The 22,012-nt window shown below is 44.1% G+C and overlaps 2 protein-coding genes across 2 annotated transcripts in view; one reads left to right on the top strand and one right to left on the bottom strand.

Moving 5' to 3' along the window:
- Positions 1-14,245, bottom strand: part of LOC126470569 (endosome/lysosome-associated apoptosis and autophagy regulator family member 2-like) — a 221,996-nt gene extending 207,751 nt beyond the window's left edge. The window contains exon 1 of the mRNA XM_050098515.1: positions 14,108-14,245. Coding sequence (XP_049954472.1) covers positions 14,108-14,233 — 126 coding nt within the window. The 5' untranslated portion in view covers positions 14,234-14,245. The remainder of the gene's footprint in view (positions 1-14,107) is intronic.
- LOC126470570 (uncharacterized) overlaps positions 14,191-22,012 on the top strand; it is a 78,547-nt gene continuing 70,725 nt past the window's right edge. The window contains exon 1 of the mRNA XM_050098517.1: positions 14,191-14,428. Coding sequence (XP_049954474.1) covers positions 14,312-14,428 — 117 coding nt within the window. The 5' untranslated portion in view covers positions 14,191-14,311. The remainder of the gene's footprint in view (positions 14,429-22,012) is intronic.

Here is a 22,012-nt window from a genome sequence, read left to right as displayed (position 1 = left end):
CCAGAGACTTGGCAAGTCCATGCCACGCATAATCGCTACTGTACTGCTCTGTAAATGCACACCAACACGCTATTAATCAAGTGGTCATAACATTCTGCCTCATCAATGTACGTTCTTTGATAACCGACTAGAGATGATTTCATGTAGCAAAAATAATACACTCCTGGAAATGGAAAAAAGAACACATTGACACCGGTGTGTCAGACCCACCATACTTGCTCCGGACACTGCGAGAGGGCTGTACAAGCAATGATCACACGCACGGCACAGCGGACACACCAGGAACCGCGGTGTTGGCCGTCGAATGGCGCTAGCTGCGCAGCATTTGTGCACCGCCGCCGTCAGTGTCAGCCAGTTTGCCGTGGCATACGGAGCTCCATCGCAGTCTTTAACACTGGTAGCATGCCGCGACAGCGTGGACGTGAACCGTATGTGCAGTTGACGGACTTTGAGCGAGGGCGTATAGTGGGCATGCGGGAGGCCGGGTGGACGTACCGCCGAATTGCTCAACACGTGGGGCGTGAGGTCTCCACAGTACATCGATGTTGTCGCCAGTGGTCGGCGGAAGGTGCACGTGCCCGTCGACCTGGGACCGGACCGCAGCGACGCACGGATGCACGCCAAGACCGTAGGATCCTACGCAGTGCCGTAGGGGACCGCACCGCCACTTCCCAGCAAATTAGGGACACTGTTGCTCCTGGGGTATCGGCGAGGACCATTCGCAACCGTCTCCATGAAGCTGGGCTACGGTCCCGCACACCGTTAGGCCGTCTTCCGCTCACGCCCCAACATCGTGCAGCCCGCCTCCAGTGGTGTCGCGACAGGCGTGAATGGAGGGACGAATGGAGACGTGTCGTCTTCAGCGATGAGAGTCGCTTCTGCCTTGGTGCCAATGATGGTCGTATGCGTGTTTGGCGCCGTGCAGGTGAGCGCCACAATCAGGACTGCATACGACCGAGGCACACAGGGCCAACACCCGGCATCATGGTGTGGGGAGCGATCTCCTACACTGGCCGTACACCACTGGTGATCGTCGAGGGGACACTGAATAGTGCACGGTACATCCAAACCGTCATCGAACCCATCGTTCTACCATTCCTAGACCGGCAAGGGAACTTGCTGTTCCAACGGGACAATGCACGTCCGCATGTATCCCGTGCCACCCAACGTGCTCTAGAAGGTGTAAGTCAACTACCCTGGCCAGCAAGATCTCCGGATCTGTCCCCCATTGAGCATGTTTGGGACTGGGTGAAGCGTCGTCTCACGCGGTCTGCACGTCCAGCACGAACGCTGGTCCAACTGAGGCGCCAGGTGGAAATGGCATGGCAAGCCGTTCCACAGGACTACATCCAGCATCTCTACGATCGTCTCCATGGGAGAATAGCAGCCTGCATTGCTGCAAAAAGGTGGATATACACTGTACTAGTGCCGACATTGTGCATGCTCTGTTGCCTGTGTCTATGTGCCTGTGGTTCTGTCAGTGTGATCATGTGATGTATCTGACCCCAGGAATGTGTCAATAAAGTTTCCCCTTCCTGGGACAATGAATTCACGGTGTTCTTATTTCAATTTCCAGGAGTGTAGTTATACACGGATTCTTGGACATTTTGTTACCGACACACTACACATAAAGTATTCGGGCTTGAGAGAGTGGCCCTATTATCTGCTCCAACAACAATGAATAGTACAAAATAACGTCGGCCAGAAACCTGGGAAAACATTGCAGGGATAGTAGAAATTGGAGCACCTGGAATGTAATATGATCAATGGCATGGGCTTCTGTTCACCGAAGAGTACAGGATTTGTCTACCAGATGATGATCGTAATAGAAGAGTGAGAAGGTGGCCAAGTGCCAATGCAAGTCTCACGCACGCAGTGCCACAGGTTTAGCTGGGAAGTAGATCAGTCATGTTTTGGGCCGGTATCATGTACCAATATCGAAAGCCATTCGTCGCTATCGAGGGTAATTGGGGGATGTGCACTATCCGAACATCCTACTTCAACCTATTGTCTAGTCCTACAGTCAACATTTAAGCAATGAGTTCTTCTTTCAAGTCGATAACGCACGATAAGGCCGCGCCACCTAGTTTGAGACAAGAATTAAAAGAATCGAATGGCGTGTGGTATATGATGACATGAACCCGACTGAGCATGCTTAGAACCAGCTGAAACTTGGAATGTTTCGTCGCAGGAACCCTACTCTAACTCTGGATGACTACAGAAGGGTTACCGTCGGAACGTGGGACAAGTTTGAACATCTACGTCTCAACTCTTTGTGAACAACACGCCAAGATAGCTCCAAGTATGTTGCTATGCACAAGGTGTAACAACACGGTAATGCTACTCAGTAGTACATTTTGATTTCACAGATGTTCAAAGATGTTGTTGTTATGATTTTATTCCAAGGTAAAGGTATTTCTTTGGTATCATATGGCTCAATATTTTATTCCCAGCTCTTTTTAAATATAAACCCATACACGTTCGCAGTTTTTCAAGTGGTGCTAAATTTTTTTGACAAATTAAAAACTGTAACACACAACGTTAATATTTCACAATAATTCTTACTTCTATATTTTGTTGCGAATCCGCATTCGGGTTTCTAGGCCATCACCAGACAACTTGAGACTGAACAGACAGTCCACACTACATCAGCGAGAGCAAGCACAACGATTGCTAGTTCCAAAGACGTGAGACGATTTGAAGATTATTCATCGACACAAAAAGCACAAATTGCCAAGCTTCAATTTGACATGGGTACAAAACGAGAAATATTATTTAATTATGTACTGAATGTTTTAGACCCTAAATATTCAAGTATAAATCCCAAAACCCCCTGATTGTCAGGCTTTAACATATCGGTATTATAAAAATTTTAATTTGTATCTGACGATCAGTCGGTGTCGGTTTAGGGTTTTATACTTGTACCTTTGTTTCAAAACATTCAGTAATTCAGTAAATAATATGTATTGTTTTATTCTCATGTCACATTCAAGCACTGCAATTTGTGTTTTTCGTATAGATGCTTAATCTTTGAATCGTCATATACCTTTGGAAATAAGTCTCTACAGCTAGAAGCTCTTGCTGATGATGTCGTCCTAGAAGAACGAAAGCTGAGTCATTACAAAATATTCACAAATACAAAAATATGGAATAAATATTGTTGTGAAATATTAACATTGTGTGTCTCAGTTTAAAGTATGTCTACCTTCTTCGAACTACCAACGGAACATTAAGTAATTTTTTTAAACAGTTTATTATATCACGTGAATAACAGTTCCATACTTACGAAAGTGAAAGGAAGACAGCCCTCATTGTTGTATGTCCTATCCAATGTCTGAATTAAGACATTTCTCTGTTATCTGTCCTCGAATTTTTATGCAAAATAACTGAGCAAATTTGGGGTTTAATGTCGGCAGCGAGGTCATTAGAAGCGGACTGGGAAGGGATGTGGAAGGAAATTGGCTGCGTCATTTTCCATATACTCACTCCAGCCTTTCCCTAAAGAAATTTAGGGAAACGACGGATAATCTATACCTGGATGGCCATGCGGGTATTTTAACCACCATCCTCCAGAACGCGAGTCCAGAATCTACCCACTGCTCCATCAAGCTCGGTTTACGAAGTGTCAAGTGTGTATCTGTAGCGTGTTAGTGACTCGTAGCACATTAAATGTGTGTGTGTGTGTGTGGTGGGGGGGGGGGGGGGGGGAGGTATGGCATATCGCGTTAGGAGGGTGGGGGAAGAGACTGTAACAAACTGCGACCCCTTAGAACCAAGCCATGGATCCGCTACTAAGTGTGTAATGTAGTGTTTGTGTCGAAGATGTTTAGAGGAGAAAGAGGGTGAGACATGGTACCATCACATACTCAACTCTTCTCGAATATCACAATGGAAGCCGCTGAATTGAACGTCCCCCTCCGACGCACGGATAACCATCTACAGCGTCACCTAGCCTCATTCCATGAGATATTGCGGAGAGATTTAGAACTCAATGGACTGCACTTCTGCAAAGTCTGGTCACCAGGAACTGCATTCCACCACCTCTGCTTCCGTTGCAGGCCAGATATTGGCGTTGAAATGATCTTCCAGCTCCAGAATTCTAATCAGCTTCCTACGACCAGCGTCGCCGCTGAAGTGAATTTGTTTGAGGCAGATATTGTACAACTCAACTAATATCTCCCACCTTGGCGAAGAATTTCACCGCCGACGGAGGCATAAACTTCCACGTGGCGCATCACTCAGCCCATGTTCTTTATAAGTTTGTAAAGTTTTCTTACAAATTTGTGTGTGCGTGTGCCGGCTGAAGTGGCCGAGCGGTTCTAGGCGCTACAGTCTGGAACCGCGTGACCGCTACGGTCGCAGGTTCGAATCCTCCCTCGGGCATGGATGTGTGTGATGTCCTTAGGTTTAAGTAGTTCAAAGTTCTAGGGGACTGATGACCTCAGAAGTTAAGTCCCATAGTGCTCAGAGCCATTTGAACCATTTGTGTGTGTGTGTGTGTATGTGTGTGTGTGTGTGTGTGTGTGTGTGTGTGTGTGTGTTAAAATGTTGTAGATTTTGTCGTCTGATCTACGTGAAAGACGACCGTAGAGTCGCGGCGTGCGGAAGAGATTACAGCTACAGAGTAGCTGGCTTCTACAAGATCACGCCACATTGCAAGGCATCCTAGATATGCTCAATAATGTTCATATCTGGGACGTTTGGTGGCTAGCGGAAGTGTTTAAACTCAGAAAAGTGTTCCTGGGACCACTCTGTAGCAATTTTGGTCGTGTGGGGTGTCACATTGTCCTGCTGGAATTATCCTAGTCCGTCGGAATGCACACTGAACGTGAATGGATGCAGGTGATCAGAGAGGATGCTTACGTACGTGTCATCTGCCAGAGTCGTATCTAGACGTATCAGGGGTCCCATATCACTCCAACTGCACACTGCACACGCCCCACACCATTACAGAGCCTCCACCAGCTCCCCTGCTGATATGCAGGGTCCATGGATTTATGAGGTTTTCTCCATACCCGTACACGTCCATCCGCTCCATACAATTTGAAACGAGATTCATCCGACCAGGCAACATGTTTCCAGTCATCAATAGTCCAATGTCGGTGTTGACGGGCCCAGGCGAGGCGTAAAGCTTTGTGTCGTGCAGCCATCAAGGGGACACGAGTAGTCCTTCTGCCTCGAAAGTCCATATCGATGATGTTTCGTTGAATGGTTCGCACGCTGACCTTGCTGATGACCACTCATTAAAATCGACAGCAATTTTCGGAAGGGTTGCACTTTTGTCAGGTTGAACGATTCTCTTCAGTCGTCGTTGGTCGCGTTCTTGCAGGACCTTTCCCGGCCGCAGCATTGTCGGATGTTTGATGTTTTACCGGATTCCTAATATTCACGGTACTCTCGTGAAATGGTCGTGGGGGAAAATCCCCACTTCATCGCTATCTCGGAGATGCTGTGTCCAAACGCTCGTGAGCCGACTATAACACCACGTTCAAACTCACATCTTGATACCCTGCCGTTGTAGCAGCAGTAACCGATCTAACAACTGCACCAGACACTTGTTGTCTGATATAGGCGTTGCCGACCGCCGACCGCAGGCGTATTCTGCCAGTTTAATATATAACGAGTGTTGTGTGATTAAATATTTAAACATTATTAGGGTGGCGGAAAGTGATTAAGATTTGCGTCCCATTTACAGTTCACATAGGCTAGTTTAAAAGTGGCGATGACACTCAGGTTTTTTGTTTGGTTTTTTTAAAATTATTATTACGTTTCCGTTTAGCGAGATTTTATTTAGTTAGCACACGCGTAACAAAATATGCTGATTTGTACCTGTACACGAATTAAGAACAGGCAATAAAAACAGAGTATTTTTGTTGTAAACAATATAAAAACGAGTTCAAATGGCTCTGAGCACTATGGGACTTAACATCTGAAGTCATCAGTCCCCTAGAACTTAGAACTACTCAAAACTATCTAACCTAAAGACCTGACGCACATCCATGCCCGAGGCAGGATTCCAACCTGCGACCGTAGCAGTCGAGTAAAAACGAGCCCCGAGTATCATTTACCACAGATTTTTTATGAAATGATAGTTGAAAGCGAAGTTCGATCTTCAACCAGACGATTAATTTGTATTTATAGCAAAGTATTAAAGAGAAGCACCGTATACGTTATGAAAAAGGTTGCCATTGTATCGAAGTAAAGTTCAGAGATATTAACCCTCTAACAAACTGATTTAATAATTTATATTTATTAATTTGTAACGAGAGGAAAGACATTACAAATCTAAGAAAAGGAAAAGATAGTTTACGCTTTATGGAAGATAATTATTTTTAAAAGAAAGAAATTTCATTTAGTTCAGGTAGGCTGAGATGTTTGAGAAATAGTTAGGACGCTATAATTCGATTTAATCAATAATCTTAGCGAGACGCTACGCATAGACGTTATCGTTGACAAGCAACGACTTAAAGATAAAATTACGTCTTTGGAAGTTGAATGTATACTTAATTTTACGTAAAAGTATTAATGTCCACATTGATTGGATGTATTCACATGATACTTTGAGGCTTTGGTAGGATAAACATTTAAGTGGAATCAGTGGGTCAGACAGCCCATATTAATAAATATTCCACTTAAATGTTTTTCCTGCCAAAGCCTCAAACTCTACAAGTTCTAGAAGTTTGTAAGGGGAATTTCCGAACACTATGTATGATTAAGGTGTGGCGATTTAGCTGGCCAGTCCAGCTGCGATAGGGTGCCTGAGTACTTTTCAGTCCAGTAACGTAATCCTGCAACCCTCTGAACAAGGCTGTTGTTATCTTGGAGGGTGGGTGTGTCCACAGCATACTCATCATGAAAACGTAGCAGAAAATGAAACACTTGGACACCGAGTATGTTGAAATTAACATTCTGGTTCATGTTCACGGCAACTTGAATGAGTGGGCCCAAGTCGAGGTACGAAAACGACCTACAAATCATAACAGAACCCTCCATACAGGGTGGGTGAAATGCCTCATTGGGCCGCTGATGCACCATTTAGAAGCACGTATCATCGGATTCGTTTGATCAGACTTCAAGCCTCCAGTTGGTTACTGTCCAGTTTCCGTGTTGTTTGGCCCACTGCAGACATGCAGTTTGATCACATCTCTGAGAAATAGCCTATTGTGAGGTACCCGACTCCAAATGCCCATCGCGTGTAGCAAGTGGTTATGATTAAAGTGCAGCTACTCGCAGATGCCCAGTGTGGGCTGTAATTATCGTATGGCAGCGAAATTTGGTAGATATTCTAATGACTTAATGTGGAACCGATTTACGCTGGAAAAAAATTAGTCCAATTTTGGCCACCACGTGCAAATCTGGCGCTGTGAATGCAACAAAAATGTATATAAATCTATATCTACATGGATACTGTGCAAATCACGTTTAAGTGTCTGACAGAGGGTTCATCGAACCACCTTCGCAATTCTCTATTATTCCAATCTCGTATAGCACGCGGAAATAACGAACACCTGTATCTTTCAGTACGAGCTCTGATTTCCTTTATTTTATCATCGTGATCGTTTCCCCCTATGTAGGTCGGGGTCAACAAAACATTTTCGCATTCGGAGGACAAAGTTGGTGATTGGAATTTTGTGAGAATATTCCTCCGCAACGAAAGACGCCTTTGTTTTAATGATATACATCCCAGATCCTGTATCATTTCAGTGACACTCTCTCCCCTATTTCGTGATAATACAAAACGTGCTGCCCTTCTTTGAACTTTTCGGATGTACTCTGTCAATCCTATATGGTAAGGATCCCACACTGCGGAGCAGTATTCTAAAAGAGGTCGGACAAGCGTAGTGTAGGCAGTCTCCTTAGTAGATCTGTTACATTTTCTAAGCGTCCTGCCAATAAAACGCAGTCTTTGGTTAGTCTTCCCCACAACATTTTCTTTGTGTTCCTTTCAATTTAAGTTGTTCGTACTTGTAATTCCTAGGTATTTAGTTGAATTTACGGCCTTTAGATTTGAATGATTTATCGCGTAACCAAAGTTTGACGGGTTCCTTTTAGCACTCGTGTGGGTGATCTCACATTTTTCGTTATGTAGGATCAATTGCCAATTTTCGCAGAATACAGATATCTTTTCTAAATCGTTTTGCAATATGTTTTGATCTTCTGATGACTTAACTAGTCGATAAACGACAGCGTCATCTGCAAACAACCTGAAACGGCTGCTCAGATTGTCTCCCTAATCGTTTATACAGATAAGGAACAACAAAGGGCCTATAACACTACCTCGGGGAACGCAAGAAATCATTTCTGTTTCATTGGATGACTTTCCGTCAGTTACTACGCACATCTCTGACAGGAAATCACGAATCCAGTCACATAACTGAGACGATATTCCATAAGCACGCAATTTCACTACAAGTCGCTTGTGTGATACAGTGTCAAAAGCCTTCCGAAATCTAGAAATACGGAATCAATTTGAAATCCCTTGCCAATTGCACTCAACACTTCGTGCGAGTAAAGAGCTATTTGCGTTTCACAAGAAAGATGTTTTCTGAATCCGTGTTGACTGTTTGTCAACAGACAGTTTTCTTCGAGGTTAATCATAATGTTTGAACACAATATATGTTTCAAAATGCTGCTACATATCGACGTTAATGATATGCACCTGTAATTTAGTGGATTACTTCCACTACCTTTCTTGAATATTGGTGTGACCTGTGCAACGTTCGGAACCGCGCGACTGCTACGGTCGCAGGTTCGAATCCTGCCTCGGGCATGGATGTGTGTGATGTCCTTAGGTTGGTTAGGTTTAAGTAGTTCTAAGTTCTAGGGGACTGATGACCACAGATGTTAAGTCCCATAGTGCTCAGAGCCATTTCTGTGCAACGTTCCAGTCTTTGGGTACGGATCTTTCGTAGAACGAACGGTTGTATATGATTGTTAAGAATGGGCCTATTGCATCACCATACTCTGAAATCAGCCTAATTCGTATACAGTGTGGACCAGAAGACGTGCTTTTATTAAGTGGTTTAAGTTGCTTCACTACTCCGAGGAGATCTACTTCTACGTTACTCATGTTGGCAGCTGTTCTTGATTCGAATTCTGGAATATTTACTTCGTCTTTTTTTGTGAAGGCATTTCGGAAGGCTGTGTTTAGTAACTCTGCTTTGGCAGCGCTGTCTTCGATAGTATCTCTATCGCGGAGAGAAGGCATTGATTGTGTCTTGCCGCTAGCATACTTCACATACGATCAGAATCTCTATGGATTTTCTGCCAGGTTTCGAAACAAAGTTTCGTTGCGAAAACTATTATAAGCATCTCGCACTGAAGTCCGCGCTAAAATTTCGAGCTTCTGTAAAAGATCGCCAGTCTTGGAGATTTTGGGTCTGTTTAAATTTAGCATGTCTTTTTTTCGTTGTTTCTGTAACAGTATTCTGACCCGTTTTGTGTACCAAGGAGAATCAGCTCCGTCGTTTGTTAATTTATTTGGTATAAATCTCTCAATTGCTGCCGATACTATTTCTTTGAATTCAAGCCACATCTGGTCTGTTCCTATGTATTCCTATTTCCTTATGTAATGGATTAGGAACGGGACGTGGGAAGAAAATTTCAAACAAGGGAGAAACCCATAATGTCAATTTTATTATTAGCACATCTCAAAATATGGTAGAAAACCCAAAGAGATTCTGGTCGTATGTAAAGTACACCAGTGGCAAAAAAAAAAACGGTCAATACCGTCACTGCGCGATAGCGATGGAAATGTTACCGATGATGGTGCCACTAAAGCGGAGTTACTAAATACAGTTTTCTGTAATTCCTTTACGAAGGAAGACTAAGTAAATATTCCAGAATTCGAAACCAGAACAGCTGTTAGCATGAGTAACATAAAAGTAGATATCTTAGGTGTTGCGAAACAACCCAAATCACTTAAGAAAGGCAAATCTTCCGGTCCAGATGGTATTCCAATCAGTTTCCTCTCAGAGTATGCATACACAGTAGCGCCTTTCTTAGCAATCATATACAACCGCTCACTTGACGAAAGGTCTGTTCCTAAAAACTGGAAAGTAGCACTGGTTACACCAATATTCAAGAAAGGAAATAGGAGTACCCCATTGAATTACAGACCCATATCACTGACCTCAATTTGCAGTAGGATTTTGGAGCATATACTGTACTCGAACATTATGAATCACCATGAAGAAGATGACTTACTGATATATAACCAACACGGATTCAGAAAATATCGTTCTTGTGCAATACAGCTAGCTCTTTATTCCCATGAAGTAATGAGTGCTGTTGACAGGGGATCTCAGATCGATTCCGTGTTCCTGGATTCCGTTCCTCACAAGCGACTATTAATCAAATTGCGTGCATATGGAGTGTCATCTCAGTTGTGTGACTGGATTCGTGATTTCCTCTCAGAGAGGTCACAATTCGTAGTGATAGATGGTAAATCATAGAGTAGAACAGAAGTGATATCTGGCGTTCCGCAAGGTAGTGTTATAGGCCCTCCGCTGTTCCTGATTTATATTAATGATCTAGGTGATAATCTGAGTAGCCCCCTTAGATTGTTTGCAGATGACGCTGTAATTTACCGTCTAGTAAAATCATCAGACGATCAATTCCAATTACAAAATGATCTAGAGAGAATTTCTGTATGGTGCAAAAAGTGGCAATTGGCACTAAACAAAGAAAAGCGCGAGGTCATCCACATGGGTACCAAAAGAAATCCGACAAATTTTGGATACACGATAATCGCATAAATCTAAGGGCTGTCAATTCGATTAAATACCTAGGAATTACTATTACGAGCAACTTAAATTGGAAAGACCACATAGATAATATTGTGGGGAAGGCGAAACAAAGACTGCGTTTGTTGGCAGAACACTTAGAAGGTGTGACAAGCCCACTAAAGAGACAGCCTACATTACACTTGTTCGTCCTCTGCTGGAATATTGCTGCTCGGTATGGGATCCTTACCAGGTAGGATTGACGGAGGACATCGAAAAAGTCCAAAGAAGGGCAGCTCGTTTCATGTTATACCGCATTTTGGGGGGGGGGGGGAGGGGGAGGGTGTCACTGATATGATACACGAGTTGTGGTGGCAGTCACTGAAACAAAGGCGGTTTTCTTTGCGGCGAGATCTATTTACGAAATTTCAATCACCTACTTTCTCTTCCGAATGCGTAAATATTTTGTTGACACCCACCTACGTAGGGAGACATGATCATCATAATAAAATAAGAGAAATCAGAGCTCGAATGGAAAGATTTAGGTGTTCCTTTTTCCCACGCGCCATTCGAGAGTGGAATCGTAGAGAAGTAGTATGAAAATGGTTCAATGAATCCTCTGCCAGGCACTTAAGTGTGTATTGCAGAGTAACCATGTAGACGTAGATGTAGAACCGCTGTTAACACAATTTGTTCAATATGAGCACTGGAGACGTGTACGAGATTTTGTACAGACCAGATTTGCATCTGGTGGCCAAAATTGGAACCTTTTTTTTTTCAGCGTAAATCCGTTCCACGTTAACGCATTAGCACATCTACCAAGTTTCGCTGCCATACGATAATTACAGCCCACACCGGACCTCTGTGAGTAGCTCCACTTTAATTATAACAACCCGGTTGTTGCCGTCGCTATGTTCAGTCGGATACTGATTGAGATGGGCTGGAAGCAGCAATTCCTGTCGGGTCTGAAACCGATTGCCACTGGCAAGATGTGACACTCGTCTCCAGTGTCTGTCAGTTAGGATTTTGTCACGACCACTGTTCTTACGCATTGTTGCATGGTTGGGAGTGGTACGCCATTCCTTGTACAGATGGTGGACAGACCTCGTTGATACATCAATAAATGGCGTAACTTTATTCACGGTGTGGCCATGGGTACACCCAAACACGATAGCTCCTTTCTGCCATTCCGTCTCGTCTTCTCGTCGATCCATCTTACCGAGCGGATTCCATACAGCCGTCTGACAGTACATACTTTACTAAAATGACATAACGTCAGAGATAGAGGGGCACTCGACCGTCCGATACCAGTTCTACACCACCTACAGCGCTTCATAGCAACCAGTGAACTCTTTTAAGGCGGTGACTAAGCTTACCAGTTTATCAATAACTTCTACCGACCGGAAGTTGTTGGAGGTGAAAATTTTGTGTATGAAAAGTACTTAGGCAAGCTATGAAGGCGAGTTGTTCACATCACAATACGAAATAAAATCGCACGTAAAAATATGGCTGGAAGTACCGCGTCTTTGATTTATTGTTGAAACAGCATTGTACAACCGTACGTTATTTGTTTACTGCTGACAGATCATTAAAAAAATGTTTCCAGTGTCATCGACCTATATAAACTAATAGAAAACGTCCAGTGTGTAATACATATGCTGTGCCTGAAATTTAACACGAAAGAGTAAAACGAAATTACTGATTATCTTCTGTAATGTACGATGTTGGCATTATGACAGGGTACTATTTAAAAATTCCTCAAATGAATAGGCTTTATCCAACTACTCCGTGTTATAGTTCCCAGATTTCCTTCTAACCACTAATAATTAATCCTATGTAGTGCTTTAATCTATCTATTACGCAAAAAGGCCTATTTTGCAAATTCTTGTTCAGAAATATGTCATTCGTACCTACTAACCAAGTTAGTTTTTTTACATGCTTGCCATATGTTTCTGTATGAAAACAGCCACAGATGAGTGTTCGTAGCAGTATCTATTTTCTTTTGGATAATACGATGCTTTATGATATTTTGGTTTCGGTTACAGGGCGAATTGTTTTGGGGTTCCCGTTTCGGCATGGTTAATAAATTTGTGTTTTATTTGGGCTTGTTTTTTACTATTGCCATCATAACAAATATTCTCTCCTGACTGCGTTAGAAGTCTTGGACTCGTCGTGATGAATTCCGTATCGGGAGATGACCTCCCTAATTTTTTCCCCTCCTACAAATGGAGGGAGGTTTCCACATTATATAATACCCAGCTTGGAAATGTTTCGTCTGTAATGTGAAAGCCTCCTTTATAAACGCTCCTGCAGAATGACAAGCTTTAGGCAAACGTACGCCCCATTGTATAGTTGCAGAAACACGATTTTAAACTCCGCCTACTACACTAACTACACTAACTACACTAGTGGAGGCGAAAAGATTTGTTTTGGCTTCCTAAAAATAAAATCAAAGGGAATCATTTCAGAAAGATTTGTGAGTTGAAAGAGTATAAGATGAGCAATGATTCGTACATATAGTACCTACGAAAATATTAAGCCTCTGGAACAACAAGCAGAACCTTCATGGTAGAGTACTAGTGAGTGCCTGACCCCAATCTAATCTAATCTTTCTTCCTGATTCCGAATAAATTTACCGGTAAGTAGAGCGGCAACATTTGGGTAGTATGGCTGTTGAATCCGTCATGCGAACAATGTAACAGGCTTTTACTTTTGAAACCATGTCCATAATAAGAAAGCATTGTTCATAGTGACTATCACACGAGTTTAAAAACTAACGTGTCACGGATAACTACACAAAAATGATGAGGTATTTTAAATTTAAATAGAAACACAAAGAATTACTAAATTCGCATATGGTAATGGCTTTTAGTCAACATATGGTATGCTGTAATTACTGAAAACTGGCTGAACAAAGCTGTCGAGCTAATGCAGATGTGGCACGATTACTTACAATTCTGACATTCTTTCTATGTGAGTTTATACGTTTCCTGTTATTTACAGTTGACAGGCAGCACACAGAGGATGATTACAGAATCTGTAGACTGATATTACGGCTACAAAAATCAATTATTTAAAAATTTACACACATGGTGGTTTATTCGATACACTGTGTCAGTGAATGTAATTATAGAGATTTAGGTTATTACACTAACACATATGTTTGTTGACATTTCTAACTTCTTGAAGTTGAGCTTCAATAAAAGCTGGGGCCGAGTTACGGAAATACACATCGCATTAAATTCTAGCTTCAATAACTACAGGAGAAAACTCCAGACCGAACAAGTGAGGATTAGACGTGGAAAGATTTTTGCCAAAGCGTAGGTTTTACCTCACCGTCGCAGCAATTGCGTCACTATTATTTCGAAGAGCAGATGACTCACCTGTTTGCATATCTCCAAATCCTGCTCGTATATGCTGCCCACAGCGAAGACAATGCAGCAAGTAACGAAGACGAACAGAATACTGCGCAACACCGACATGCTTGCGGACCGCAGCACGTCTGGCATAGACCGCCGCTGCGCGCCCGCGCCTGCTAATCGATCGACACTCTCGCGGATAGCGAGAAGCGTTCACCGCCGCCGTGCATGCGACGCAACTTATTAAAGCACGGCTTCGTAGCAATGCCCAGGAGAGCTCGCTTCCGCGGTACGGTGCCACTCATCCAGGAGGAAGGCGTGCTTAGGAACGCAACTGTCACCAAGGTGGGTAACTTCTCAATACGTGAAACTGCACGCCCGATACCCAATTCCGTGCCGCAGAACGTCACTATCACCATTCATTGCTCCTGCACTAGCAGGCTATTTACTTGCTGTCATATTTGTCAGGCCACACTGTTAAAAGCATGACAATATCTAGTATGCCCGGAATTCTTAGGATGCCTTGCTCTTACTGTCGTTCTGAATCGATCTGCAATTCCCGACCACCTCAATTTTTCTAATACCATGCTGCCATCCAACAGCAGAGAAATATTTCGTTTCTCTCGTAGTGTAGACTCTCCCTCTTCGAAACAGTTCTCATATATTTTTGTATTGAGGATTCGTACCGTAGCGGTCTTTGTAACTTCTGGGAAAAACACAAAAGGATCAATAACAATAATAAAAATTTCAGCTTTCCTGAGCAAAACTCCAAGTTCTTCTGCTTCGTTCTAGTCCAGACACTGATTCCTCAGTACTACGAGGAATACTGTCTTTCCAGAGGTCCCTTTCATCACACTGATTAATTCGCAAGAAAACTTACCTGAATCGAAACCTTAATAATAAAATCCGTCTAGTGCCTTTTCAAAAGCGTGTTTATTATCCACCTACGTACAATTCGAAGCACAAAGTGATCTACAGGGCTTCAATTGGCTATCGAAGGCTCTTTATTGTAATAATAACGCGACAGGCACGTGTATCTGTGAATTTTTCTGTTGCACATTGGTATAGCACTAATGTATCTTCCATATGTTACTAGATCCTTCCGCCGCTGCTTGCTAGAAAATTTCATTATTATAAGTGAAAATCACATAATTGTGGGTGTACTGTAGTATTAATTTACTTAGTTAACTGGCTTTCAAGACTATTAGTCTGATGATGCCCCTGTAAGCCAAAAACCGGTTCAATAAAAATTTCATACCGTATAACATTTTGCGCTTTTCATTTCCAACGGTCTTCCGCATGTTATTTACATAACTGAAACCTTAAAAGTGACATGTTTCAAAAGCTACTTTGGCGATTAAAATTCACTACCATCGCCGAAAAGGCTGCAGAAAGACTTTATTATGAAATTTCCATTCATTTCGCTGTCTCGATTGTGCTAAGAGTAGCCACCATGCCTAACATGAAATTCGTAAATTACTCTGTGAGGAGAACTAATTCTTCTTGTGTGGTGGTAACATTTTTCGATTCATTATGTACCACGATTCTATTCCTGTTAAACGTTGTCGCATTGTTAACAGCGCTAATTGCCACACACTCACATTTTCGGCGTTTTCGGACGCCGTGACACAATTCCAGCAACTGCGATGGCACTCACGTGGCGCAACCCGGAAGTCTGCCGTGCGCAAGCACTTAGTCCGCGCTGAACATTCGGCTACAACCTCTATTACAAATCTCTCCCCATCTTTAGCTGCCATACGGCGATGCCTCTGGCTATATAAACCAAGTTAGAAGCATTTTCTATTCCACTGCATTTACGGTCCAAGCAAGAAATCAGGGTTGAGTTCCGAGGGGGGGGGGGGGGGGGGGGGGGGGAGAGACAGGTTATGACAGGTTATATTTTGTTACTTTCTCTCACCCTCTCCCACCAATATAATTTATCGTCACTCGCACTTTCAACGTTCCACATACGCCTTAAATTTTAATAATAGTAACAATGCAATATATTCAGTGCCTTAATACGATAATAATAATTTGATTACATTAGTGCTTAATACACTGCATTAGCACAATCTGCAAAATAATGTAGTTCAAACAGATATATCATTTGAAAAGCATTCGTCAAAAAAATTTTATATGTCTAAGAGTCATGCAGCTCATTTAAGAACAACTTATCATACGTCTGACAACGTCACAATTTACATGATATAAAATCGAAGTGTGCACTTGCTCTTGTCAGTATTTCACTTAGCACTACAGTTGTGAACACGAATCTGGAGGTTATGGCTATGAGAAGTGGATATGGAGGAAATTGTATTTCTTTCAGTTGCTTCCGCTTCCATCCAGGAGTGTCAATGTTTCTGCTATTATTTTCCTAGTGGGGGTCTTTCCCTTTCTGCGTTCTTCACTGAACATCTTGCTGTTTGCCGAATCAGCCTGTGCACTCACGAATCGGTCGGATATTTTGTCGGTGGTAGTAGGTATGGTGCCTGTGAATGAGCAGCTCTTCCTAGATGGAATGTTTTCTACAGTCCCAGTGTCAAGCCGCTAGCGTACCCACGTGGGAAAGGTCACAGGCACGTCACTAAAAAATATCTTGTGTTAAATCGTGTAATTTTATAAAATACTTTGTCCTTTTGGAAACTCTTAGTCTTCATGCTACATTATTCTCCGCAAGTTATGTAGTTTTGAGCTCAATGGGTTAAATTTTAGTGATACTGGACGTCGGCTTTGACTCACAATGTTGTGGCGCGTTTGACAGCATAATTATGTGTCCAAACAGATCTAGAACAGAAGATTGACAACATTTACTTTCTTTATACTCTATGGGCCTTTAAAATTGCTACACCAAGAAGAAATGCAGATAAACGGGTATTCATTGGGCAAATATATTATACTACAACTGACATGTGATTACATTTTCACGCAATTTGGATGCATACATCCTGAGAAATCAGTGCCCAGAACCACCACCTCTGGCTGTAATAACGGCCTTGATACGCCTGGGCATTGAGTCAAACAGAGCTTGGATAGCGTGTACAGGTACAGATGCCCATGCAGCTTCAACACGATACCACAGTTCATCAAGAATAGTGACTGGCGTTTTGCGACGAGCCAGTTGCTCGGCCACCATAAACCAGATTTTCAGTTGGTGAGAGATCTGGAGAGCAGCAGTCCAACATTTTCTGTATCCAGAAAGGCCCGTACAGGACCTGCTACATGTGGTCGTGCATTATCCTGCTGAAATTTAGGGTTTCGCAGGGATCGAAAGAAGAGTAGAGCCACGGGTCGTAACACATCTGAAATGTAACGTCCACTGTTCAAAGTGCCGTCAGTGCGAACAAGAGGTAACCGAGACGTGTAACCAATGGCACCACATACGTGATACGCCAGTATGGCGATGACGAACACACGCTTCCAATGCGCCTTCACCGCGATGTCGCCAAACACGGATGCGACCATGACGATGCTGTAAACAGAACCTGGATTCATCCGACAAAATGACTTTTTGCCATTCGTGCAGCCATGTTCGTCGTTGAGTACACGATCGCAGGCGCTCCTGTCTGTGATGCAGCGTCATGGGTAACCGCAGCCATGGTCTCCGAGCTGATAGTCCATGCTGCTTCAAACGTCGTCGAACTGTTAGTGCAGATGGTTGTTGTCTTGCGAACGTCCCCATCTGTTGACTCAGGGATCGAGACGTGGCTGCACGATCCGTTACAGCCATGCGGATAAGATGCCTGTCATCTCGACTGCTAGTGGTACGAGGTCGTTGGGATCCAGCACGACGTTCCGTATTACCCTCCTGAACCCACCGATTCGATATTCTGCTAATAGTCATTGGATCTCGACCAACGCGGGCAGCAATGTCGCGATACGATAAACCGCAATCGCGATAGGCTACAATCCGACCTTTATCGCAGTCGGAAACGTGATGGTACGCATTTCTCCTCCTTACACGAGGCATCACAACAACGTTTCACGAGGCAACGCCGGTCAACCGCTGTTTGTGTATGAGAAATGGTGTCGCCACCGGCGCCAACCTTGTGTGAATGCTTTGAAAACCTAATCATTTGCATATCACAGCATCTTCTTCCTGTCGGTTAAATTTCGCGCATGTAGCACGTCATTTTCGTGGTGTAGCAATTTTAATGGCCAGTAGTGTATATTGCTTTTTGGACTATAAGTTGTGTGACACACTGTAAAGTAGCCAGAGGTCTAAGTTAACAAACTAACATGATCTCATGAGAATAATCACACTGTCCAGTCACATTTTTGTGACCGCCTGTCACAAGCCTGAATCACTACCGTTTGGAGCGCGAGACGTGCAGGAAGAGAGTCAGTGAGATTCTGGAAGATATCGATAAGGATGTGGATGCGTGCAGACTCCAGTGCCGTAGCCAGCTGCACTAAATTTCTCGACTGAGTCTCGGTTGAGCATCCACGGCGCGAACAGCCCGAACGAGGTGTCCCCACGGATTCTCGACTGGGTTTAAACCCGGCGATTTGATAGCCAAGGGAGTACGATAAACTCATCATCGAATCACGCACTTGCACTGCGAGCTGTGTGATATGTTGCATTGTCCTGCTGGTAGATGCCATAGTGCAGAGGAAAAGCCAACCGCAAATGGGGGGATGGGGGTGTAGGTGATCGACAAGGATAGATGCATACTTACGTTGATACATTGTGTCTTCCAGAATGACAATATCACTCAGCGAATGCCATGAAAACATTCCCCAGAAGATAATGCTCACTGCTGGTTGCAGGGTGTTTGCTTTCAGACGTTTCACATGCACGCCAATGGCTATCTGTCCGGTGGAGCACAAAACGAGATTCATCTGGAAAGACCACTTGTCGCCAGTCAGTGGTCGTCCAGTTGTTGCACTGGCGTGCAAGTACCAGGCTTTGTCGCCTATGAACAGCAGTCAGCATAGGTACAGTCGTGGACAAAACGAGCGAAACCCCTCGCCTTTTCGTTATGCTGATCCGCACAGCTTTAAAGTCTGCTACACAGCATAACAGGCAAGGCGACGAAGTGCTACCAACATACTATGCACAGGCGTGAAACTGAAAAACTATCTTAACTTTGTCAGACTGTTAGCAATCACGTGTAAGACTACATTAACGCTGATTAGTGTGTTAAACAAACACGTAAATGTCAGATATAAATGAAAGAAGAAACGCTAATTAGTATGAACTGTACTAATAAAAATGAATTTCAGCTTATCGAGATAACATTACTGTTTTAGTAAGACAAAGTACCCCAGATGGTTACGAATTAGCAAAATACACTCCTGGAAATTGAAATAAGAACACCGTGAATTCATTGTCCCAGGAAGGGGAAACTTTATTGACACATTCCTGGGGTCAGATACATCACATGATCACACTGACAGAACCACAGGCACATAGACACAGGCAACAGAGCATGCACAATGTCGGCACTAGTACAGTGTATATCCACCTTTCGCAGCAATGCAGGCTGCTATTCTCCCATGGAGACGATCGTAGAGATGCTGGATGTAGTCCTGTGGAACGGCTTGCCATGCCATTTCCACCTGGCGCCTCAGTTGGACCAGCGTTCGTGCTGGACGTGCAGACCGCGTGAGACGACGCTTCATCCAGTCCCAAACATGCTCAATGGGGGAGAGATCCGGAGATCTTGCTGGCTAGGGTAGTTGACTTACACCTTCTAGAGCACGTTGGGTGGCACGGGATACATGCGGACGTGCATTGTGCTGTTGGAACAGCAAGTTCCCTTGCCGGTCTAGGAATGGTAGAACGATGGGTTCGATGACGGTTTGGATGTACCGTGCACTATTCAGTGTCCCCTCGACGATCACCAGTGGTGTACGGCCAGTGTAGGAGATCGCTCCCCACACCATGATGCCGGGTGTTGGCCCTGTGTGCCTCGGTCGTATGCAGTCCTGATTGTGGCGCTCACCTGCACGGCGCCAAACACGCATACGACCATCATTGGCACCAAGGCAGAAGCGACTCTCATCGCTGAAGACGACACGTCTCCATTCGTCCCTCCATTCACGCCTGTCGCGACACCACTGGAGGCGGGCTGCACGATGTTGGGGCGTGAGCGGAAGACGGCCTAACGGTGTGCGGGACCGTAGCCCAGCTTCATGGAGACGGTTGCGAATGGTCCTCGCCGATACCCCAGGAGCAACAGTGTCCCTAATTTGCTGGGAAGTGGCGGTGCGGTCCCCTACGGCACTGCGTAGGATCCTACGGTCTTGGCGTGCATCCGTGCGTCGCTGCGGTCCGGTCCCAGGTCGACGGGCACGTGCACCTTCCGCCGACCACTGGCGACAACATCGATGTACTGTGGAGACCTCACGCCCCACGTGTTGAGCAATTCGGCGGTACGTCCACCCGGCCTCCCGCATGCCCACTATACGCCCTCGCTCAAAGTCCGTCAACTGCACATACGGTTCACGTCCACGCTGTCGCGGCATGCTACCAGTGTTAAAGACTGCGATGGAGCTCCGTATGCCACGGCAAACTGGCTGACACTGACGGCGGCGGTGCACAAATGCTGCGCAGCTAGCGCCATTCGACGGCCAACACCGCGGTTCCTGGTGTGTCCGCTGTGTCGTGCGTGTGATCATTGCTTGTACAGCCCTCTCGCAGTGTCCGGAGCAAGTATGGTGGGTCTGACACACCGGTGTCAATGTGTTCTTTTTTCCATTTCCAGGAGTGTATTATGCGCATTCAGCCGCAAAACGGTCTGTGTCAACGTTCAGACCAGTCATGCTGGATTTCTGTTGCTGACCTACCATGAAAGTTTGCAAATTTAGCAATGCGTGAAGATTCATAACGAAATTGAGATAAAAATCATTCATTGCCACAGTTAAGTCAATTCATTTATTGACAGAAGAGGAAAAAGTAGGCAGTAACAAGTATGAAATTCTACAAGATTTTCATATTTACATCCACAGGGCGCCGGTACATAATAAAGATAGCAATAAAACGTATTGGGAGGGGGGGGGGCACGACAATTTCTTACAATTGCTTTACTGATCGTCTATCTGCCTCCATCGACATTAGAACCGAAAACAAACCAGACCTCCCTTGCAGTAGCAAACACCTTTCACTACACTAGCAGACAACCCAGGCAAACAGCCGTCTATTATTACCCCACACATGAATAAGCCAGCAATTTCGCACTGAAAATGGCAAAATGATCTGCAGTTTCTGTTGCTTAGAGCTTTCTGGAGTCAAAAACATTAATTTTCTACTTTTATGTCACCGCTTATGTGACAATCATTCGGGATGTTTGTCGAAATAACAAAATACTGTTATTAGCGAGTAAATTTAATAGGATAATTCTGCACCAACCCAGGAAATAAACGGCTACATAGCTCCAAACGTATTCTACAATGTTTCGAATTCTCCATTAGACTCGCCACAGCCAAAAACGTTCATTATCCGAAATGTTTCTCAAGCTAGCTAGCAATGGGAATGCTCGCACTTCTAAAACGCGGTGGCTGCATTCCTGTAAACGTGATTTGGATCGAAAGCGTAGCTACGATTAGTATGCTGATGCATCGACTGCAACTAGAACATTTCGAATAAAGAGTAGGGGGAATTATTTATGTGGTCCTCATCTTCAGTAACTGTTGTAGCTATTTTCGTTGTTAGGATTTCGTCACCTTAATCGGTAAAAATGGAACTCTACTAGTCTCACTTTCTTGACTATCATGTGTCTACCCAACCCTTAAAACCCCTTTACCTCGAGTACAGGTAGACCTAATAAGCGGAAATGTATCGCACTTCCTGCGGTATACGGTCCCTTGGTGGTATAATGGTTCAAATGGCTCTGAGCACTATGGGACTTAACATCTGAGGTGATCAGTCCCCTAGAACTTAGAACTACTTAAACCTAACCAACCTAAGGCCATCACACACATCCATGC

This window comes from Schistocerca serialis, chromosome 3, assembly GCF_023864345.2.
Source record: "Schistocerca serialis cubense isolate TAMUIC-IGC-003099 chromosome 3, iqSchSeri2.2, whole genome shotgun sequence".
Taxonomy (NCBI): domain Eukaryota; kingdom Metazoa; phylum Arthropoda; class Insecta; order Orthoptera; family Acrididae; genus Schistocerca; species Schistocerca serialis.
This window is presented reverse-complemented; position numbering and strand designations above follow the sequence as displayed.